Genomic DNA, 24,479 nt, shown 5'->3' on the forward strand with positions numbered 1-24,479 from the left:
TTTACTCGGACAAGCGAAAGACAAATTGCTTAATGTCGAGCCCTAACAATACTTAATGTCAAGCCCTGCTATCTATTTTAAAAATCATTCCATCTGAATAAAATTACAGGTTAAAAAATTGAGAAAAGTAACACACACACTTAGGGAAACTTGAAACTACAGCAATGTTATAAAATACTCAGAAGACAATAATATTAGCAAACAAGTTAAAGTAACTTCATCGAAAAACATAGATTGTGGTCGGTAAACAAGAGTATTGTACAATTCATAAAAGCATGACAAGCAAAAAGCTTCAACAACCCTACCCTGAAAACAAATCCAAGCATTATAGCAAGTAAAGAACTTCACCAAACAGTTAACAGATCCATCCAGACTGCTGTACTGTTGCTGCCGTCCTGAACTGTGTGACTGACTGAACAGCGTAGTTTCCCCAGCTGGAACACGCGACAGCCGGTACTACTTCTCTGTGTACATGGACATGCCGTAAAGACGCAAGGATGAATGACCCTAGCCTGCGACTTCGCACCAAATCTGACCCGACGCCGCGAAATTCAAATAATTTTTGTATTCTTACCAATTTGGTAACTTTGACTCTTCGGTGATTTTAACCCAAAAAAAATCTTCCATAGTGCAGCTTTAATGACAACAACAAAAACAATGGGAAGCGCTTTTTTCATATCTTTTAAATGTTGTTACGCCTATTTATTTTGCTATCCTAACCATGCAATTTTACTCTTTGTATACTATACATTGTTTTTCCCCTGCTGTCTGCGAACAGACAGACCTGCAACCCATGAGAAACACCCCATGGCAGACTGTCTCAGGCTTCCATCACCTGACCAATAACAGTATCCAGATCAGGTGATCAACACTGGAACATGCCGTTATACACACAGAGACACACACACACACACACACTAAAAGCAAACCCCTGCAAGACATCAGCCACCGTACTGAAGTGTATTACTAAGCAGCAGCATGTTTCCCACAAATGGAGAACTGAGAATCTCTGAACTGCCTTCAGATTAAAGCAGTCGACCACAGAGAAACGGCAGTTAACAAACAAAAACATGCACGGTCTACTGAATCCATCAAAGATCCTGCAAACAAAGCCTTTACCCACAGAGAGGACATCCTCTCTCTCTCATTCATAAAGCGTGGCCTTTAAACGAAAAGCTCCCAGTCAGTAATAGAACTTAATAACCCTTTAGGCTTGACAACTTACATTCAGCTCCACTCGCTTCTACTATTCGCCTCGCCATAACAGCTGAACAAACCCGGAGAGATGGTTCACAAACAAAACGTTTGTAATTCAACAGTCACTTATGCTAATTAAATGTTTATTGATCTTATGTAACAGGCTTTCACTAAATACAAAGGCAATGTTCAAACTACAGAGAATGTGATTTGCTTCAGGCCTCTGAGAATCTCAATCTTGACAAAGATTATCATAATAACTGCACATTGACAGGTCTTATTGTGTTAGTCTTTGATACAAAATTTGTAATAAAACAAATACAAATTTTTTAGAAGTGTTAAATACAGGTGTTCCCTGGATACTATATTTGGGCTAATAATTTATAATCAGACTGTGGTAGAGGGATAGTTCACCCAAAATTAAAAGTCTGTTCCTAACCTGTATGACTTTCTTCCATGGAACACAAAAGGAGATGGTAGACAGAATGTTAGGGACAGGTAGCCTCAGTCACCATGCACTTTTATATTTTGCCTAACGTATACTTTTATGACCCACGGGAAAAAAGTAAGTCATATGGGCATCTAAATTAAAGCTGCTGCAATTTTTCTGTGTTAAAATACATTCTCCTATCCCAGCTTAATATGCAGACTATAAGTAAGCCATTCATAGGTTAATTCTCTCAAAAACTTTAAGCACTGTGTCTCTGTGGCACTATGAAAATTGCTCTGTTTGTTTTGAGCTTAGACACGAGTAACAACGTTACTCAAGCAATGGTGTGAGTTGGGGTGGGACAACCTCTTTGTCTGACCAATGGCATACGGGGGGCATATTCAGAAATCTGTTTTGAAAACAAAGTTTATTTTTGCAATTCCATTTTGTGGTGCAGAAATTACATACTTCAGCTTTAACCTTGTATCAGAGAAGGATACAAGAACAGGTGTCAATTTTGTTTGTTTACATTTTTATGTAAGCTAATGGTGATCTTATTTGTGATTCTCCCTCTAAAGTGGCCAATTCCACCATTACTTTCTCAATAAATATTGGAGGGGTGGAGAAAAAGCGATAAAGAGTTGACATTTCGGCATTCACTATTTAAACCTGTGACCAGTGTATAGTGTCAGCCAGTGAAAGTGTGTGAGAGAAGCTGGCGGGTGGACAGGAATTGAGAAGTGAGAGCGGGAGCTTTGGAATGTCAGGCATCCCACATCCGTCTCACGGAACTGGGCTCGGAAGGCAGTGGAGAGGAGCTGGATGAGGTGGTGGTAATAGTTTGGGAAGAGTTCTAGATTTACTGAGGTGCTCTGGACCCACCTGGTCCAGATTTACTACAGAGTGTGTTTATCTGAAACAGTCTAAGAGTAGAGGGTAAAAGAATAGTTACCTTTGATAATCTAGACATGCCACTGAATTTTCAGCGTGGGAACAAAGATGAAATTTCAATGTGGGGGATGTCAGGGTTGCAAGTGTGAGAGCATTAGATCCTATCTGTATTTTTCACTAGATCTGTTCTTCCACTTGCATCTTGCAAGCAATACTGTAGTAAATCAAAAATAATGTGTCTTATGACCAGGCCCAGATGCAACCTACAGACTTTTTATTGCAATTTCTGCACAGATTTTGGGGAGAAATCAGCATACCTTAACATAACACTGAATCAAATCAGGAAATCTACATGAGCCGTGTTTTGACTGTCAGGCCAAAGGAGGGCATGCTAGTGCGTGCCAGTTGCATTCCCACTGTCACTTCCGGGGCTTTCTCGGGGCAAACGGCCAATGGCCTTTGGCCCGCCGATTACCCTTGGGCCAAACAAGGCCAACTGGGGATTGAGGTGGGTCAGTATTAAAGGCGGAGTTTCGCCAAACTTTCCAGGTTGTGTATCCAGTGCACAACGGTGCAGGTTCGGAATTTTTTATTTTTTTATTTTATAGTATGACATTGGCACCAGGGTGGTGTATTAAGGGTGTTTTTTAGGGCAACGCTGCGGGGCTATTGGCCCGATGGTGGGAATCCAGATAGATTTTGGTCTCGTGGCCCGAGGCTATTGGCCCCAGCTGGCCAGCTGATAGCCCTGGCCTGCACTGGCCCAATCGTGGAGAAGCGGCTATTGATACCCTGCCCTGAAACAGAGAGTAATACACTTTAACACCTAAAAGCATACTCATATTAGTCCAAATATTTAATAAATTAACACTTAAGGGATGAGGAATCTGTAGAGATTTTTGAATAATGGTCTCCCAATTCACCGAAGCAAAGCTGCAAGAGGATCTGAGGTGGACAAATAGAGTTAAAAGTATAGCTAAAGACACTCAGTATATTATATATAAACATAATAAATTGCATGCTGTTTTGTTCTTTGCAAAATTGTGTCATTGGAAAGACTTGCACCTGCCAGTGTGTGGATGTGTTTGTGACAGTTTTATGTAAACCCCTATCCTAGACTGTAGAGTATTATAGGTGTGCGTTTCAAGGGAGACCATGCATTCGACCGTATGTGTAATAGTGCATGCATTTCTGCAGATAAATTCTTTTGTGCCTCCGTGAGTGCATAATTTCATTACATGAGATTTCGGTGGGTGTGTACAGATGCACAGAAATGTGCGTGGCTTCACTCAGGTAGGTGTCCGGATAGATATATTTAGCGCTGCAGCCGCAGTCTGTCTGGTCTGATCCTTTACTGCCCTACTAACAGCACTCTAAACAAACCAACACTGAATCATCTGATTAAAAATGCATCTTTGATACTATTTACACTATAACTGCGACACTACTGTACTAAAGATGTTGAGTAATGCGCAGTGACGTACAGGGAATGCATCATGTTCTGCACCAGCTCACACGTCACCCAGCTCCCCTGTGAATACACTGCCCATAAAAGAACACATTGGATCTGTGGATTAGCCATGGTAACAGATCTTCTGCTCACACCCACATGAGAGAGAGAGAGAGAGAGAGAGATCAGTGCTCTGACCTGTATGTAGGATGATGTAAGCAGCTAAAACACATTGGGGTTTGGTTACAGTGCAGCTCCATGTGACAGCACAGCCAGCCAATGAGAAAATCGCCCAGTGGACTAAGCATAGTTACGACAAACACACCCACAAACAATACATGGCTCTATATATGGCTTGAGTGTGTTAACCTTTCAAATAACAAAATCTAATAAAATAAAATAAAAACAAGTTCTCTGGCATTCTTTGGAGCTTGGCTTCTGAGCAGCTTCCCCACAGCTCCTCTAATTATAGAGAAACCACTAGACACTCTGTACATGGTACAGAATAGAACAGGAAGGGTTTGGGTCTATTCACGAGCTGGAATTCTTAAAAAACCTGCGGAGAGAGAGAGAGAGGAAGCCAGCACTGCTACGGAGGATGCCTGTGTTTTCCGTAAGGAAGGATCTAGGGGGTGGGCGTCAGGATAAAACACTGGTGGGGACAACAGAGGGCCTGAAATCTGACAGGTTTACAGAGGTAATCCTTCGAAAGAGAACACAAGCGATGTGTGTGTGCTGCTGTTAAGGCCCCACTACTTAAATACACCTTAGCTAAACAGTCCACAGAGGTTAAATACAACATGAAACGGCATTTGCAGCGCATTTGAACTTCCGTAATGTGGATTATTTCCAAGTGGGAAACAATGTAGAGTGGGAATTAATTTTCTCCATCTGGCATTGATTGGACTGTGAACAGTTATTTTCTTTAGAATAAAATGCACTAATGAGTCAAGCACAATTAGGAAAATTTCACGAAAGCTGTCAAGAAATGTCCAGGTAACATTTCACCATTAAATCTAAAAGGGAAAAAAAGGTTTCATTTTGCATGAAGAAAATGCAGTGTATGTTTAGGATATTTTAAATTGTTATGCATTGTGGCATTATTTCATGACAATTCAGCACACCCACCTAACAATTATCAGTTTAAAACTAATTTAAAAAAAAATAAAATAAAATAAAAAAAACACTCATTAAAAATATATTAATGAGCACATGGTTAATTTGTACAAGTAAAATCTTGGCAGTATTTGTTGTACTAAATTCAAATTATGGTTTTAAAAGTGATTTAAAAAAAAAAAAAAAAAAAAAAAAAGAGGGAATCATGCTTAATTGACATGAAAATGAAAAAAAAAAGAAAAAAAAAAAAGAAACCGTAATGTTCTTAAAACTAGTCTTTGTTCCATTATGCAAAAAAAAAAAAAAAAAGTTTGGGATGAAATATGCCCTGTACCTTACTTTAATTGATTCCCCAAATAAGACCAGGGATATTTATTAAAAAAGCCAATCGAATCAAATTTGATTTCATGTTATCTTTAATAAAAAGAGAAACAGACATGGTGAGAGACACTGTAAAGTTGCCGTGTCCTATTTCAGAGGCATTAAGTTGTCCTCAATCCGTTTCGATTCAGTTCCTGCCAGTTCTCTGTTCCTGAATAGGGCTTTTCACACTGCGCTTAACCCCGCGTTATCACCGTTCTAAACCCCACGTTTAACCCCGGGTAAACCACATTTGCAGGGTTAACCCCACATTGCGGTGCTAAAGCTATACAGTGTGAAACGATTCGGTGTTAGAAAGTTTCAGAAAGTTGTTTAGCAACACACAACCAATCATATAATGCCTCAGTACTCACCTCATATAATATTCATGGGCTTTGTACAGTCGCTGAAACTTTCACGCGCTGTTTTCGTTCTCTTTTTGAGGGAAACCAGTAAAGTGTCAAACAGTGATGGCAAACGCAATAACTGAAGTGATAAAGAGACAGAATTCCATGTTTTCCTGGCATATTTCAGAAGACGAAAGAAAAACAGTGCTGATTTGCTTGGCAACATTTCCACAGAAGACCAGCTCCATTGACAAGTTGCGTGTCCGTCGTGAGCTGGATCCATCCAATCATTGTTATTGACAGCAAATAAGTATGTTAACCTGGGGTTTATGAATGTACAGTGTGAAGCATGAGAACATGAATACATAGGATTAATTAGAAGTCCAGGGTAAACAGTGAACAGTGTGAAACATGAAGCAGTATAACCCAGGACTCGGTTTACCTGGGGTTTAGAATGACCCAGGATTAACCTTTTCAAGTGAGAAAAGCCCTCATGAAAGCTTGCGAGATGGGAATCAGAGATGTTTCTATGGCACACTGGAGAGTTTCTATGGCACGCTGGAACCCACAGCCATATCTGCAACAGGTGATATCCTCTAAGGAACACATGTGTGTTCTGCTACGATGGCTCTTCAGAGACAAAATTAAACACCTCTTTGGCGAAAAAATACACATGCTTAAGACTTAAACACACAATCTATCACTGAGGGACTTGGCACTAAGAGAGAAGGAACCAAGCTGTGGGATTCAGTGTAGCAGGCATTAATGCACCACCCAGACATTACTACACGCTTTTCTTCTCTTCTCCGCCACTGAGCCTGTTATTTAAAAGGCTCAATGAGCACCGATTAAGTTCATATAATCGTCGTAGGGATGTACGGAGTGAAAACTCATCCAAGATGACCACTTGCACTTAAAAGATGTTTCACCCCAAGGTCTATGTTTAAAGACTCTAGTTGTTTAAGCAATGATCTGGAATCTGATTTTGCCGATCTTAGCCATGAAGTGTTTTGATGTAAAAGCTGACCATATATCAGCGGTCAGATAATAAAAGAGGATGCTGATCTGGAAAGGGATTCTGACAGCCTCGACAAGGAGAGATTATGCTCACATGGGTCTCACATATACAGGAGGCAGATCCATCACAATATCCACACTAAATTTCTGCCATGCCTCGGCTTCAAACAGCTAATGGATGTGTGAGAAATACATAGGCAATTCATAATTAATGATCACGAACATATGCAAAGGGTTCCAGGCGTGTTGAACTACGGTGCTCATACAGGAGGCACGGTCCAAAAGTGACAAAAAAGTCAAATGTAAGCCCACTTTCCAAAAGTAAATAAATATATATAGAAAGAGGGAGAGAGATAGAGATGGATGGAAGGAAAGTGTGCAAGTGAAACATGGTGAGTTGGAGGAAACGCTTGTGTTCCGTTCTCACATTGCAGTGATTTTCAGACAGCCAAAGCTACAAAACACACACACACACACACACACACACACACACACACACACACACACACACACAGCTTAATGAGGACATACCATAGAATTCTATCATTTTATATACAGCCAATAAGAAATATAATAGACTAACCCTAATCCTATAAGAAAACTTATAAGGAAAACAACACTAGCTTTATGCTTGATTCATTTTTCCAAATGAGGACTTCCCTAAATATCCCCAAAGAGAAGTTTGTCAGATTTAGCTCACTTCTGAGGACGAGCTAAATCTGTCCCAAATTTCCCAAAACTATAGCCAAATACACACACTTGGTAACACCCTTCACAGATATCAGATGAGAGATTATGTGCTGTAGCCATATCAAATTGATAAACACCAACATCATCTGATCTTTCAAAATTCAAGGACTCCTACATTTTAGTATAGAACAGAATGCCTCAAAAATATCTTGTTTTGCAATTGCCTGCTTTTTGCTGTTAATGTAATTCATTGAAAACTTTGCAGACGGCAGTTTGATTTTCAAACTGTTTGCAAGCTGTCTGTCTGTGCTAATAGTGTATAAAAGACCTTGAGGACGATAAGGGAAGCAAGCAAATAAATGACGCTGTGAGGAGAGAACCGTGGCAGAGGGCAGAGAAAAGCCGAGCTGCTCTTTTTTTCCCACCTCTACACACGTCGTCTCAGTTTCTTATCAAAGAGCACAGATGCTGACAGGGAGAAATCCAGCGCTGGAGACAGAGTGCTAGTACGGCCGCAGGAACATGGTAAGAAGGTAATATACACACAAACAAAGCATACTGCAGCCTGAGATCTTAATTTAAACCTGAACAACCTGGATTTCCAATAATAAAGGATCACGCCTGCAACCAAAACTGTACTAAAAATGCATACTACTGTAGAGTAAGAAAACTTTGCCACCAGTGGCCTATAGATAAGCACTTGGGTCTGTATTCAAATTCTCATGGAGAATCTGGTTTGACAACACTGATATTCAGGTACTGGTGTCAGTGTGGTTGATTTGAAGCCACCTGGTCTAGATTCACATGACCTTACACTGTCTAGAAACCCGAGCTTTCTAAACAAGCAGAATTGCAATGTAAGGCCACACTGGAGGATGTCAATTGAAAACATGGTAGCCCACAGAGCAAGCTAAGTGATTTATTAACATTACCTCATCAAAGCTGTAATCAAAAATTAAGCTGTGCACAATTTCTTAAAGACAACATGATATGATCTTGTTCTTACTTTGCATGATTTGTCGGTGTATACTATTCAAAAGAAAAATGTTTTCATAAGCTTTCATTGAATGCAATAACTTTCTATACCTCTGAAATAACTTTTCTGGTGACAGAAAAGCCTCTCTATTTATTAATTACACTCACTTAACACTTTATTAGGAACACTATGGTCCTAAAAAGTGCCCGATGTGGTCTTCTGCTGTTGTAGCCCATCCGCCTCAAGGTTCGGCGTGTTGTGCATTCTGAGATTATATTCTTGCTCACTACAATTGTACAGAGTGGTTATCCGAGTTACCGTAGCCTTTGTCAGCTCGAACCAGTCTGGCCATTCTCCATTGACCTCTCTCATCAACAAGGCGTTTCCATCCGCAGAACTGCCACTCACTGGATATTTTTTTGTTTTTGGCACCATTCTGCGTAAACCCCAGTTGCACCAGCTGTGCTTAAGTTCTCGCGTAAGTTGGGACGTAAAGTTCACACTAAGGGTTTAGCAACTACTAGTTAGTTTGTAACTAAGTCAGAGCTTAATTTAATTGCACCACCTGTTCTTAAGGCAAGACTTAACTAGTAGGTTGTTAGCTCTCCGTAAAGTAATGCATAGACACATAATATGACGTTTACCTGTATTTATCCAATAAGCAGCCTTCAAATTTGTACACAAAAGTGTTAAAAAGCCGTGCATTTCAGTTTTATCTCATTACGGTTGATGTTCAAACCTTGTTTGCTCACGTAACTGTCAGCTGTAATAAATTATATCCCCATTAAAATATGATACGTAATAAAACAAGATTTCATTTATGGTATATTTAGACTATGTAAATAACAATATTTATATTATATTATATAAAAATAGACATTTATTCATTTTAATATCTTATATATTTCGTATATGTTGAATGAGTCTGCTTTTTTATTCCATCCGTTACTCCTGGTCAAAGGCTTCTGTAAATATTAAGTTTATATGTAGGGTTACGTCCCATCTAAATTTAATGGTGCAACGCTCAAATATTTAGCAGCGTAAATTGTGACTTAGTGCCCATTTACGTCACAAGGCTAAGCTGTAACGTACGAATAGCTGGTGTAACTGGCCCCAGGAGATCAACAGTTACAGAAATACTCAAACTAGTCCGTCTGGCACCAACAATCATGCCACGGTCTAAATCATTGACATCACATTTTTTCCCCATTCTGATGGTTAATGTGAACATTAACTGAAGCTCTTGACCCGTATCTGCATGATTTTATGCACTGCACTGCTGCCACAGTAATTAGATAATTAGCTGATTAGATAATCGCATGAATAAGTAGGTGTACAGGTGTACCTAATAAAGCGCTCAGTGAGTGCATATCATAACCCAACTATCACTATTCAATTTAACCCCAGACCACAGAATCAGGTGCAGTTCAACAGTATTTTGTTTAAAAAACACAATTTAATACATTGTGAATGCTGTTTCATGTTGTCTTTAACATAAACAACTGCACCAACACTCACAAATGTGAGAACATTTAGAAGATTTGGAGGTCTGTTTTGAAAACAGATAAAAAGAGCAAATATAGTATTCGTCTTACCTCTTGTTTATGGGTTTCTCGTCCTTTTCGTAGGGTTTGACGAACCATTTGCCGATGCGTACGAAACTACGGTTCATGAGACAGCGCTCCAGCAGGTTGTGAATGGCTTTGAATAGAAGAGTACGACATTCGTAAGACAGACCATTTTCCCACACACCATCGTCCTCGCCTGAGGAGAGAGGACAAACACAGAGACCTAGTCACCAACCCGCTGGTGTTTATACTTGAATGATGTGGCATACGTAAGGTAAAGCAATTTACAATCAATTTAGCAAAGCTGCAATGAGAGTAAAACATAAGAAAAATAAATGTCATTTTTACAAAGATACAGACCAAAACATTAACATGATTTTTCTCCAATGCCAGGACTATTTGACACAGAATATTTACACTACTATACTAGCTTATTTTTGGAGTTCTAGTCACATTTCTTTCTTTAACTGACGTATTGAAATTCACTAATTAAAGGGAAAGTTCACCCAAAAATGACATACTGTCATTATTTACTCACCCTCATGTGTTCCAAACACATATAACTTTCCTTCTGTGGAACACAAACTGAGATTCTCAGTCACTTTGCACTTTCATTATGATTTTGGAACAACATGAGGGTGAGTAAATAACATAATTATTTTTGGGAGAAATATCCCATTAATAAACACACATAAAGACGATAAGGATTAATACTTGTGTTACATAAAATGCTTGTTTTCCAGCAGTTCCTCTCCTTTCTGAGCATGCCAGTCTTAAGTCTAAATAATCTGCTGTCAGGCATGTACACTTAGCAAGTGCATTCAACAATTTCACTTAAAAAAAAAAATTAAAAAAAATAAAACATATATAAATATATTTTGCAGAACCCGAGCACTCAAATAAGAAAAAAAATTCCAGAGCTGATGCTGAATTTAAATCAATTAAAAACTAGGGACATTAATTGCATTGAAAGAGACCACCTCTCCTGCTGAGTTTAAAAAAAATTTGAAGATCTTTTAAAGCAATGAGAACTGTAGTTCTCATTTTTAATTGACTAATGTCTTAAAGGGGCATTGAGTAATTTTGTGTGTATGCAGCATCATTCAAATGCAATAGTTTTCAGTTTCAGATGCAATTGCAGAAATTCACTATTCATAGTCAGCGAAAGTATCAAATAGCAGGTTGGTTACTGAGATTAAGCAAGTAGTATTCAGCTGGTCATACAGGAGTTTTCATCTCATGTGAGGAAAAAAATTACTGAGTGCTTTAATTAGTTCAGTCTGATGGTCTGATTCTAGCGCAACAACATATCGTTTTGCATTGGTTAGTTTCTAAAGGTACAGTGTCCAACAGGGCCATGAATCCAAGGGATGGTTTGTTTCTGGATCCCAGTCGGCTGTGGCCGCCATGCTTCAGTAATCTCATTAGGAGTCACTGCTTAAACCTGGCAGCTCTTAAGCTTCTTTCAAACATGTCTCTGTGCAGCACTGCTCCCACGAGCACCTAGGGGCTGCACGCATTACACTACCCACCCACGCCCACCCGCCGGTCTGCAGATGGATACAGAGCAAATCCACTTGATGGAATGGTAACAAACAGCACAGATAGGATTCCCTGACACTGAAGTCGTCTGAAACAAATCAGTGTCCTGAACCAGATGCACATTTAGTTTAGGTGACAACACAAATCCATGGGACCATTTGCATGCAAATTTGCATGTAAAAAGAAACTTTCATTTTTCAAAAAGATCTTCCTAACCATTCACACCAGGGTGACTCTCCAGTGACGGATTTACTCATAACATGAGAGAGTTGTTTGGTTTAACAGTCACAATCTCTGGTCAGAAAGTATTATTTACAGATACGTCACAAGTACGCCCACACGGAATCAGCACCCACAACGTTCTGCGGAAAGCCCTGCAGATTTCCACAGAATTCATGCCCCTATCATGCAGAATATTCTACACATCCCACACCCTTCTGCATGCGTAATTGTTTTTCCTTCTAGTGCGCGACAGTGCCCGCCACTTTTTCAGTTGTCTTGGTTCTGGAAATATTTTTCCCATTCATTGCGAATGATATAATCAAATTAAAAACAATGGTAAAACAGAAATACATTGATTTAAAAGTTGCTGACTATGACTACAGAAACAATATATTTTTATTTTTCTGAAAAATATTTAGATATACAGTGCATTCAGAAAGTATTCAGACCCTTTCATATTTTCACATTTTGTTATGTTGCAGCCTTATGTTAAAATGCTTTAAATTATTTTATTATTTTTTTCTCACATCAATCTGCACTCCATACCCAATAATGACAAAGCAAAAAACAGATTTTTGATAACTTTGCAAATTTATTAAACAGAAAAAAACTGAAATATCACGCTGACGTAAGTTCAGACCCTAAACTCAGTACTTAGTTGAAGCACCTTTGGCAGTGATTTGAGCCTCAAGTTTTTTTTTGGGGTATGATGCGACAAGCTTTGCACACCTGGATTTGGGGATTTTCTGCCACTCTTCACTGCAGATCCTCTCAAGCTCTGTCAGGTTGGATGGGGACCGTCTGTGGACAGCCATTTTCAGGTCTCTCCAGAGATGTTCAATTGGGTTCAAGTCCGGGCTCTGGTTGGGCCACTCAAGGACATTCACAGAGTTGTACCTAAACCACTCTTACATTGTCTTGGCTGTGTGCTTAGGGTCATTGTCCTGTTTGAAGGTGAATCTTTGGCCCAGTCTGAGGTCCTGAATGCTCTGGACCAGGTTTTCATTCAGGATATCTCTGTATTTTGCTGCGTTCAGCTTTCCTTCAACACTGACCAGTTCCCCAGTCTCTGCCGCTGAAAAACACCCCCACAACATGATGCTACCACCATCATGCTTCACCATTGGGATGGTTTTGCACAGGTGATGAGCGGTGCCTGGTTTCCTCCAGACATGACGTTTGGAATTGAGGTCAAACAGTTCAATCTTCGTTTAATCAGACCAGAGAATCTTGTTTCGGTGATTTTTGGAAATTCTAAGAGGGCTTTCATGCGTCTTGCACTGAGGAGAGGCTTCCGTCTGGCCACTCTGCCATAAAGCCCAGATCGGTGGAGTGTTGCAGTGATGGTTGTCCTTCAGCAAGTTTCTCCCATCTCCACACATGATCTCTGAAGCTCAACTAGTGTGACCATCAGGTTCTTGGTCACCTCTCTTACCAAGGCCTTTCTCCCCCAATTGCTCAGTTTGGCCGGGCGGTCAGCTCTAAGAAGAGTCCTGGTTTTTCCAAACTTCTTCCATTTAAGAATTATGGAGGCTAATGTGCTCTTGGGAACCTTAAATGCAGCCGAAATTTTTTGTAGCCTTCCCCAGATCTGTGCCTCGATACACTCCTGTCTCTGAGCTCTGCAGGCAGTTCCTTTGACCTCATGGCTTGGTTTTTGCTCTGATATGCATTTTCAGCTGTGAGACCTTATATAGACTATATAGCCTTGATTGTTTCTCTTACCTGTAAGGCAGGCATTCCAATTTCTCCCCTTCATTTTAGTACCAGTCTCTTCTAAACTGTCTCTGTAAATATACAACACAGGCAAAAGTCCTGCAGTTTATTTTTTTACTTATTTTGTTTGTTTGCAGACCTATACATTTTAGTTTACAGTACGTTCAGTTTAAATATTGTTTATTTGATTTTGTGTCTTTTCTATAATCTCCTGATTATATTAGTTTTGTGCTACACCCAGAGCCGCTGAGTCCAGCGTGAGCTGCGTGGCAAAAATAGGCTCATGCCGAAACTATTCACTCACTGCCACGTCTGGGACGCATCACCTCGGTTTTCACGCTTGCAATGTGAAGGATGTAATCTGTTAACATGGGCGGCGAAACGAAAATGCCCTGATCACGCCTCACTCACGCCCCGCTCATGGAGGATATGTGAAACCGAAGAATGGAATGGGGCATGATTTCTTTTCCTCCATTTTCTTCTTATGTGGTGTCAGATGAACCTTGTTAAAATGTTTTATGTATCCAAAAAAACAAACACAAGGAGGTCCCGCGCCAATGTATAATCACAAGTAGTTATTTGGTGCGTTTATTTAATAAGTATGATCCAAAAAATTTAAGTGCATCCATAAACCAGACCAATTCAGATTCAGAAAGAATCAGGCTTGAAGTCCAAAATCCAATTTGAAAAAAGTTTTACTAAAGACATCTAAAATACCAAGTGGTTTAAAAAAAAAAACTGCACAAAAGTGCACAACAAAAAATTAATGTGCACACAAAAATGAGAATAAGCAAACATTTTAGTTCATTACGAACTATTTACGTAACAGGAATTATAAAGAAAATAATAACAATGTAGGCCAAAAATTCAGATTTTATTCAAATTATATCAGAATTCTGATTTTTAAAGTTACAAATTTTTTATTTTCAGTGGGGGGCATGAGCAAGAATATTGAGAACCACTGGATTAATGGATTGTTTCCTTTCAGGATCACAGGTACTGCATTTCTTTACCAAAATATACGCTATTAAACAAGATTTTTTATTTTTATGTACGTAGATATAACGTGGACTGATGGCTTAATGCATATGGGGAACACCTGCTTCTGCTTAAGCACCACAACTGATTTTTCACATTCAAGCAATGATTGATTGGTATTAAAAGGCCCAAAGTGTGCCAAGAAAACATTCCCCACACCATTACACCACAGCCACCAGCCTAGACTGTTGACACGACGCAGGTTGGGTCCAGAGTCATGCTGTCTGCGCCAAATTCTGACACTAACATCTGTGTGCTTTAGCAGAAATCGAGATTCATCAGACCAGGCTGTTTTTCCAGCCCGTCTGGCACCAACAATCATGCCATGGTCGAATTCACTGAGATCACATTTTTTCCCCATTCTGATGGTTATTGTGAACATTAATTGAAGCTCTTGACCCTAATCTCTATGATTTTATGCATTGCACTGCTGCCACACGATTGGCTGATTAGATAATCACATTAATAAGTAGGTGAACAGGTGTTCCTAACAAAGTGGCCAAAATATTACGTTTATATTGTATATTAAGTCTACACCCCTAGCCTGACCAGAAGACCAGAGCAGGCAGTGCACACTGATCTTTTCGAGAGTAATTCACTGTATTATTCATTGAAATATACCAGCAGCTAACGCCATATTATCTTCCCAAAGACATACAGGCTCATAATAGCAGGGCAGAGAGAGGGGTGGAGTAGAGCTACTCCCTACAGCCACAGGTTCATATGCAGGAGTCATTAGATCAGCTGTAGGGTCATTAAACAGAGAGATTAATGTCTGCTCAACCATTGGCCCCAAGGGATTGAGCCAGAGCTGCTGCCATACAGGAGCCTCTGTTCTTTCTTTCTGCATATGTTCTCTCTTCCCTCCATCTCCATCTTTCTTTATTTCTCTGTGCCTCATCTTCAACTTCTGCCGTAATCGGTCTTCCTCTCTCTCTCTCCATATGCACCTCCATCCCTTTCTCTTCTTGGTGTGCCCTTGGCTTTTTCTTTCTTCCTCTCGTTTGTTCTCGTGCTTTTCTCTGAATTTGAGTGCAAAGCCTTACAAGGACTGGAGAGCTTCAATTACTATTTAATGACTATTTCCTAAGATGACAGGAGATGAAGAAAGAGAAAGAGAGAAACGTAAAGGAAAAGGATGCACAGACATAATGGAAGGAGAAGGCAAGGTTCCCCCTGGGCTCTGGTTGTGGGAATTAAATGCAAAAGCCAATGCATCACTGGAACAGGGTGGACCCTGACCACACAAGAGTTACAGCAGCACAGACACAACACAAGCAGCAAACAATACTGTTTGAAAATGCTTCTTGTAGACACTGTCCAAAACCACCATGAACAGGTTTAAAGCTACAAAGTGAGGAGGATAGATAATCATTGATTGATTTCACATGTCTGCAGGTCTTACTTTTAAGCCAAACACAAGCTACTTTTATGCATAATACTTTTGTCAATATTATTGACAAGGGAAATTGCACATTTTGACAGAAATGAATAAAAGCCTGCATTACAGAAATAACACTTGGTCTTGCAACAAAGCCCTTAACCTGTCAAACAGCACAACAAGATTAACAGGGGGAAAAAAATATTCCGAACACACACGTGGTGAGAAGAACAAAGAGCAGCTTTGCATGTTATGCCGAACAGCAAACCTCCAGCAGTGTAAATAAACCTAGATCTTTCCCATTCAATAAAACAAATAAAATAACACCAATTTCAGGTGACCCAGAAATGTCTTTTTAACACTTAACAGAACGCATCTGTACAAGACCCTTGCTGTTTTCTGGTAGGCATCTGGCGCAATGTGTGATTGTCTGATAATGTTGCTTGACTATTATGGTATCTGAGGTCTGTTTAAATCTCAGGAAGTGTTGCGGAAAAGCCAGAAGGCTCTGGGAAATTGAGAGCGACAACAACGCACCTTATGAAGCCAAGGAACTTGTATTATTTCCTTTCATAGCTGACGTCATTTCCTGTTGGAGGCAGAGCACTCCAGATCTGGGTCAAAGGTCAAAGCAAGCCAAGGGTTTACAAATGGCTTTCCTTAGATGATCTCATTCTCATAACCGCCCCACAGTCTTCAGACACTCAGTGATGTCAGAGTAAGGCAACAGCAGACACCAGCTCCTCCAGCACACTCTGTTCTCTTTCTGTAGATGGGATCCAACATGTTTTCAAAGAACCATTTCTCAGAGCGGCTCAGCTCTGAGGCCAGAGGGTTCACACTACACACAGATTGCCAAAAGAAGATTATTGCTCTAAAATGCATGGCTCATGTGTCTGACAAACTGTTCCAGTCAAGCCATCAGCACACCACCAGTGTGCCTAAGAGTCCCGCCTAATGAGACATCCAAACAAATACCAAATAAAATGTGTTCATTACAACTTTTTTCTGTGCACTGGTGGGTGATGCTCCGAGTGCGTTATGTAATTAATGAAACTGATAGGCTCTCTTTGTACTTGGCTTACTTCTACAACTAAGACTTGCACACATTAAAAGGTACATTTACACCAGCAGCATCAACTGGAATTACAATTCATTTCAATGGGCTGAAATGCAACACTGAGCTTGTTTACATGCACAATCTTACACCAATTATGCTTAATAAGCCAACAATTAGGGATGCTCCGATCAGCATCTCTACAGCTAATACCAATTACCGATTTTCTTCTCAGCTGATCCGCTGATACCGTTCATCAACTTTTTAATCAGGAGCTCTGTCGTAACTGGTTAAATGCAAACTTTCTGCTCACTGTCACTGTTAACTTATTTTCCTTGTTGGTAATACCATAATTATTTAATAAAGATGTTTGAATCATACCTCATCTTATAACCCACAATATTATAATGATACCTATGCCCAGCGGAGACTGAAAGGCCAACGCCGCGGACAAAAAAAACATTTCACAGGACGCACCATTTTGCCTTTGCCCTGCCACGTGTGAAACACCATAAACTCAAGCTTTCATATTCACATCATATTCGCATCGTTCTTAACTGCAATTCGTTTCAGTGGGCTGAAATGCAACACTGAACTTGTTTACATGCACAATCTTACACCAAATATGCTTAATAAGCCAACTATTAGGGATGCTCCGATCAGCATCTCCAATTAATATCAATTACCGATTTTCTTGTCAGCTGACACCGATCATCAACTTTTTATCAGGAGCTCTGTCGTAACTGGTTAAATGGAAGCTTTCTGCTCACTGTCACTGTTAACTTAATTTCCTTGTTGGTAACCATTGTTGGTTGTACCATTACTGTTGCCTAGTTTTTGCTGAAAAAAAAAATAAACTACTGTAGGTTGGTTAATTGATAAAGAAACACAAAAAAGGGGGCCTGGGTAGCTCAGCGAGTATTGACGTTGGCTACCACCCCTGGAGTCACGAGTTCGAACCTAGGGTATGCTGAGTGACTCCAGCCAGGTCTCCTAAGCAACCAAATTGGCCCAGTTGCTAGGGACGGTAGAGTCACATGTGGTAACCTCCTCGTGGTCGCGATTAGTGGCCCTCGCTCTCAATTATTATTGCGCCGTAGTAGAGTCCTCGCCACTACCATTCACCCCAAAGGAGCAGCCACAGCCATCAGCGGGGGTATGGAGGAGCCCGGCTGCCTGAAAGCGCAGGAACGACCGCCGACCGCGAGGGGAGGAGGGCTGCTGCCAGGGGCAAAGGAGCCCCCTACCGGCCGCTAAAACGCAGCGGGGTCAAAGAGAAGACCGCCGTCCTCGAGCGGGGAGGGGCTTACTGCCGACCGCCTGGAACGGAAGAACCGCTGCCAGGGGCTAAGGAGACCCCTACCATCCACCAAAACGCAGCGGGGTGTTCCGTCCGCCAGGGGCCGGAGGACTGCCTCCGATCCACCCGGGAAGGAGCGGCTGTCATCCACTAGAGGGTGGAGGGGTGACCGAGGACCAGGCTATGGCGTATCAGAGAACTGGCGTGTAAGTTTTTTTTTCTCTCTGTCCTCTGCTGTCGCTCCGTGTTGGCCTTTCCCTCTCTATTTTTTTGTGTTGTTTTTCCCTCCCCTCGTCTCTCTCCCAGGTCCGAGAAGGCGGGGAAGACCTGCTGGCAGTTGGGGCCGGAAGGGCACACCCCCCGGAAAGGGGGGGGGAGGGGGGAAGGATGGAGGTGTGTGGCAAGGAGGAGGGTGGGGCCGTCTTTTTGTTTAATTAAATATTACTTTGATGCTTCATCCGATTCTCGCCGCCTCCTTTCCCATTTACCCTGTTATATTGGACAGAAAGACACCAACATAAACACATACAGGGCAGCTGCCTGTAACTCTCTCTCTCCCCCGAACTGCTGCCTCGGCGGCCTATATCCCTCTCGTCGGCTTGATTAGCCTGATTAGGGGCCGGGCGTGCATCATCACGGCCCGGCCCGCCCTCCTCCTTGCCACACTCATCTTATAACCCACGATATTATAAATGATACCTATGCCCAGCGGAGACTGAAAGGCCACCGCCGGACAAAAAAACATTTCACAGGATGCACCGTTTTCCCTTTGCCGTGTCACGTGTGAAATGCCATAAACTCAAGCTTTCCTATTCGCATCATTCTTAACTGTTTAATCCAGTTTGTCCACCTACACAACTGGGGGGGGGGGGGGGGAATAATTATAATAAAAAAATTAAAAATACACATATATACACAAATATTAAAATCACACACACCAACAATTACCCCTCTCTCTCCACTATTCCACCCGAGAACCCTCCAAGAATGTTAAATATCCACCCCATATTCTTATAATCATATCCGGATTCCCTAGTCTTCTATAAGACCCCTCTTCTAAGGCTGCTACCCTCCCCATCTTCGAGCACCACTCCTGAAACAGGGGTTTGCTCCAACCGACTTCCAACCCCTCAAATTCACCTGTCTGGTAACCATAACACAGGTTAGGACCCAATCCTCCACATGTTTATTCTCCACATTAATTTCTGCCCCATCTCCCAAAATACAGAGTCTGGGGCAAAATGAAACCTGAGTGCCCATGACATCACATACAAAATTCTGAATTCTCAACCAAAACCCTTGGATCTTAACACACCCCCAAAAAACATGGGTTATATCTCCATCCTCCGATTGGCATCGCCAGCAGGTAGGTGTGTCTTTAAAACCAAGCCTATACAGTCTAGAGGGGGTCCAATAGAAACTATGTAAAATCTTGAACTGAATAAGGCGAACCCTTGCATCTCTAGATACAGACTTGACATTTTTTAGAATCTTAGTCCACACTCCATCCTCCAATGCCAAATTCAAATCTTTCTCCCATAAACTCTTAATAGAAGTTAAAGCTCCATCCCCCATACTCTGAATTAACAGGGAGTAGTACACTGATGCCTCATGACCTTTTCCAAAAGCCGCAATCACCTCTCCCGAAGCATCTGCCTCCTTAGGGGGGTGTGTGTGCTACTCCCAAAAATAGTACAAAGCAGGTGGCGCAATTGTAAATATCTATAAAACTGAGGTCTGGGGATCCCAAAATGTTGGACCAAGTTTTCAAACGATCTCAACACTCCACTTTCATATAGGTCACTGAGTGTAGCAACCCCCCTCACAATCCACTCTGGCCAGCAGAAAGGGGACTTGCCAATACATAATCTTGGGTTCTGCCATATGCTCGAGGCAACATTTAAATAAGTGTCCAATTTAAACAATCTGGACACTTTAGTCCATACCGAGTGTAAATGTTAAATAACGGGGTGTAACTTAACTTTTCCGATTAGTCTGATAGAGATGCTTTGTAATGGCGAAATAGGGGCAAGAACTGCCTGTTCAAAAACAAACCAGGGAGGGGCTCTCTCAGGTGGAAGTGACCAATGAGCCAAATATCTGAGACTAAGCGCATAGTAATAAAACCAAATCTTGGGTTGGACTAGCCCTCCTTTGTCAATCGGCCTATGTAAATTATTAAAATGCAATCTGGGACGATAGCTATGCTATCAAATTGTTTGAAATAAGAGAGGGGGACATCTACAGGGAGAGATTGTAGCAGGTAGTTAAATTTTGGAATACAATTAATTTTAATAACATTAACCTTCCCAATCGTCGATAAATGTAATGAAGCCCACCTGCCCATATCGCTCGAAAATCTTTTTTATTAAAGGGTCAAAATTAACACTAACTAAATCAGACAAATTTGCTGGGAATAAAATCCCCAAATACTTAATGCCCTGTTTGGGCCATTGGAAGGCGCCCGGCTGGAAAGCCGTTACCGGACAGTACGCTGTCAGAGCCAAAGCTTCGGATTTAGACCAATTAACTTTGTATCCTGAGAACTTGGAAAAGGAATTAATAATTCTGTGGAGGCAAGGCATAGATCTAGTAGGTTCAGAGACAAATAATAAAATATCATCTGCGTAAAGCAGAAGCTTATGTGCCACACCTCCCGCCACCACCGCTGTAAAATCATCCTCCCCCCTTATCGGGGCTGCTAATGGTTCCAGTGCAAGACAGAACAATATAGGGGAAAGAGGGCAGCCCTGCCGAGTGCCCCTATCCAGAGTAAAATAATTTGAAATTAATCCATTTGTTTGTATCGCTGCTACAGGGTGTCTATAAAGTAACTTAATCCAACCAATAAATGTACTCCCGAACCCATACATTTCCAAAATCTTAAAAAGATAATCCCATTCTACCATATCAAATGCCTTTTCGGCGTCAAGTGAGATGGCAGCGACCGGAGATTGATCATTTGCTACTGACCACATGATATTGATGAGACGCCTGATGTTATCAGAAGAGCTACGGCCCCGAATAAATCCCACCTGATCTATATGTATAAGAGATGTCATAACCTTACTTAATCGGTTAGCCAAAAGTTTTGACAAAATGTTTACATCTAGTTGGATCAGGGAGATTGGACGGTAACTTATACACTTGCTTGGATCTTTGTCCTTTTTAAGAATCAGACTGATCCGGGCTTGTGTCATGGTTGGAGGAAGCTTTCCATTCTTTAATGATTCAGTATAAACTTCTAACAAAGGTGAAGCCAGTTCTGTAGCATAGGATCTAAAAAATTCTGCGGCAAAACCATCTGGCCCCGGAGCCTTGCCAGTAGGTAGGGACTTAATTACATCGTCAAGCTCCTCCAAGGTTTTCTCAGAATCAAGAGTGTTTTTTTGCTCAATCGTCAGTTTAGGAAGATCTAATGGTTCCACAAAGTTTCTAATATCTGCATCAGTAGACGAAGACGTGGAACTATAGAGATCAAGATAGAACTCTTTAAAAGGCATTATTAATATCAATGACTGAGGTAAAAATTTCACCACCAGCAGATTTCACTGTGGGAATGATAGAAAGAGATTCTCTCTGCTTTATATATCTAGCCAAAAGCTTCCCTGCTTTGTCACCCGAAGTATGACTGTCTTTCCCTGAATAACCAAAATTCCACTTTCCGTGACAAAATAGTATTATATCTATATTTGAATCGGGTCAATCCTCTGAGGCCATCAGCTGACATACGGCGTTTCAGCTCTGCCTCTGCACTTTTAATATTCTCTTCCAACTCCACGAGTTCTCGTGCTTTGGATTTTTTTTATGAATGAGGCATACTGTATGATTCGATCCCTGAGAACCGCCTTAAGTGCCTCCCAAGCCACGCCCACAGAGGATACTGAGGACCAGTTGGTCTCCATATAAACATTGATTTCAGTCTTTAACATTTGCTGGAAATCAGGATTTTGCAAAAGGGATACATTAAGGCGCCAACTATACGATTTCTTTTTCTCTATATGTGGCAACATCTCTAAACTCACCAGGGCATGATCTGAGACTTAAGATATTTCCAATTGAGCAATCAACAACAGATGAAATGAGGGATTTGGATATAAAAAAAAAATCTATTCTAGAATAAATCTTATGGACTGATGAAAAAAATGTATAGTCCCTACCAGATGGGTTCAAAAGTCTCCAAATATCTGTAAGACCAAGATTTTTATTTGTCAATGTTGCTCTAGGGGGTTTACACACTTCTGCTTCACTGAGATCAAGGACTGAGTCCATCAAAAGATTAAAGTCTCCTCCCAAAATTATATCATGAGGGGAAGGATCTACTTTTCTTAATTCTTTCCTCTAGTTTTATTCAGATGGAATGAAAGCCTACTTATGGCCCTCAGTCACTAGTTTCCCAGCAAAATGTGACGCAATCATGTGCTAAATTACATTTATGTTGTTTTTCTTGGCAGATACCTTTAACAAATACTTTAACAGGTAGTCTATTCCATGGAACACAAAGGAGACGTTAGGCAGAATGTTAGTCTCAGTCACCATTCACTGTCACTGCATCTTCCTTGTCAAATGATCTAGTCATAGTATTTTGAGGATTGCACCGTCTGAGCTGCCGGAGCCGAAAAATTGAAGTGCTTAATGGGTTAATCACCTTTTTTCAAATACACCCTATATACATACAATTAATCAGCTATATCAACAACATAAATATAATATTATCACTTACATCTGCACAGACAATGAATCGAATGCACAACTGAGCTTGAACAAAGTTTTGCGCTAGATGCATAACTCATGTTGTGAAAAGGCCAGTGCATTAATGCTCTATGTAGCACAAAATCATAAAGTCTTTAAAAATGGGAAATTAATGTTTCTAGCGTGAATACTCGACAACTCAGTATCTAGGGATCTAGCCTAATACTTCACTATACTCATTATATGCTGTTTTCGCAGTAGCCTAGCTTCCATCCGCTATTTTGATATCAACAAAGTGAAAATGCGTAAAGTTTGGAAAATTTGCTGTCTTCTGCCCGTTTCCATTCAAATGGCCTTTTATCAATAAAAATGGTGTGCATGATGACGTAATGTCTAAAAAAAAATTTTTACAAAAAAAGAAGTCGCATAAGTTTATCGCAAAAAAAATCTGCTCTTAAGCCGTTTCCATACAGAAAGTTTAATCGCTAATTGTGTACCCTTCACCTCTCAGATGTCCCTATTTTTTTCCTCCAAAGTTTTGATAAAATGGGGAGAGAACTGAGACAATTCATTGAAATTAGCCAGCTTACTGTCATTTTAATTTTACAAATAAATGCAATCAGAAGATGAGGAATTGCAATCAAAAGGGAACAGCTGCCCTTCTGATAGGACTGTAATATATTGGTCCTGATGTTATGCCTATTGCAGGTTGCCACCGCTTCCGACCCGAAAGTGAATCATCAAGGCCCTGTTCAAGTTGGCATCCTGCATCCTGGCATGTCTAAGTATAAGGACCATCATCGATGTGTATAAGCTGTGTGCACAACTATTAAAGAAACATTGATGCGGTGTAATATCAAGGTTTACATATGATACATTCCTGATATTCAATAAGCTATTCTGAACAATCATCAAATCTAAAGCATTGCCATCACAACTGCATTATGTCCTGCATATTTGTCCAGCAACTTTTAACGACCAAATGAACTTGATTATTATCTAAAAATAATTTTAGCGTCACAAAGCAAATTACATTTTCTGAAGAAGCTCAGCAAATGTGATCCGAGGTAAAGAGGGTTAGGTTTAAAAGTTTTAAAATGTTCAAAAGCTCGTTTTCTGAAAGTGAACTCGGCACTGCACACAAATAGTCCTGATAGTTTATAGTCTTTACTATAGCAGAACATTCTGAGAATGTCATTCAGATGACTTTTTTCATCTACAGAACAGGGTAAAGCTAATTTATGTTTGTGTAAAGAAAAGGCATATATAGGTCTAAAAATATAATTTTTTTCATTTGGTAATTTGTTTATTTTTATTTAATGCTTTTAATTTTGGGGAATTTTTTAATTAACAGGGAAATTTGCCTACATTTTTTAAAAGCTAAACAATAATTTAATAGAATAATAGCTATATGTTAGTGTTCCAAAAAAGCACACTGAAGCTTTTCTCCTAGTATTGTGCATTTATTTTTAATTTAAAACATCTTTGT

At 40.5% G+C, this 24,479-nt stretch overlaps 1 protein-coding gene across 3 annotated transcripts in view; it reads right to left on the reverse strand.

The window, feature by feature from the left end:
* Window positions 1-24,479, reverse strand: part of med13a (mediator complex subunit 13a) — a 122,203-nt gene that overhangs the window by 72,332 nt on the left and 25,392 nt on the right. For all 3 annotated transcript variants that reach the window (XM_051685983.1, XM_051685981.1, XM_051685984.1), the window contains one exon: window positions 10,070-10,238. In XM_051685983.1, the coding sequence (XP_051541943.1) occupies window positions 10,070-10,238 (169 nt within the window). The remainder of the gene's footprint in view (window positions 1-10,069; window positions 10,239-24,479) is intronic.

The sequence above is a fragment of the Myxocyprinus asiaticus genome, chromosome 43, assembly GCF_019703515.2.
Source record: "Myxocyprinus asiaticus isolate MX2 ecotype Aquarium Trade chromosome 43, UBuf_Myxa_2, whole genome shotgun sequence".
NCBI lineage: Eukaryota > Metazoa > Chordata > Actinopteri > Cypriniformes > Catostomidae > Myxocyprinus > Myxocyprinus asiaticus.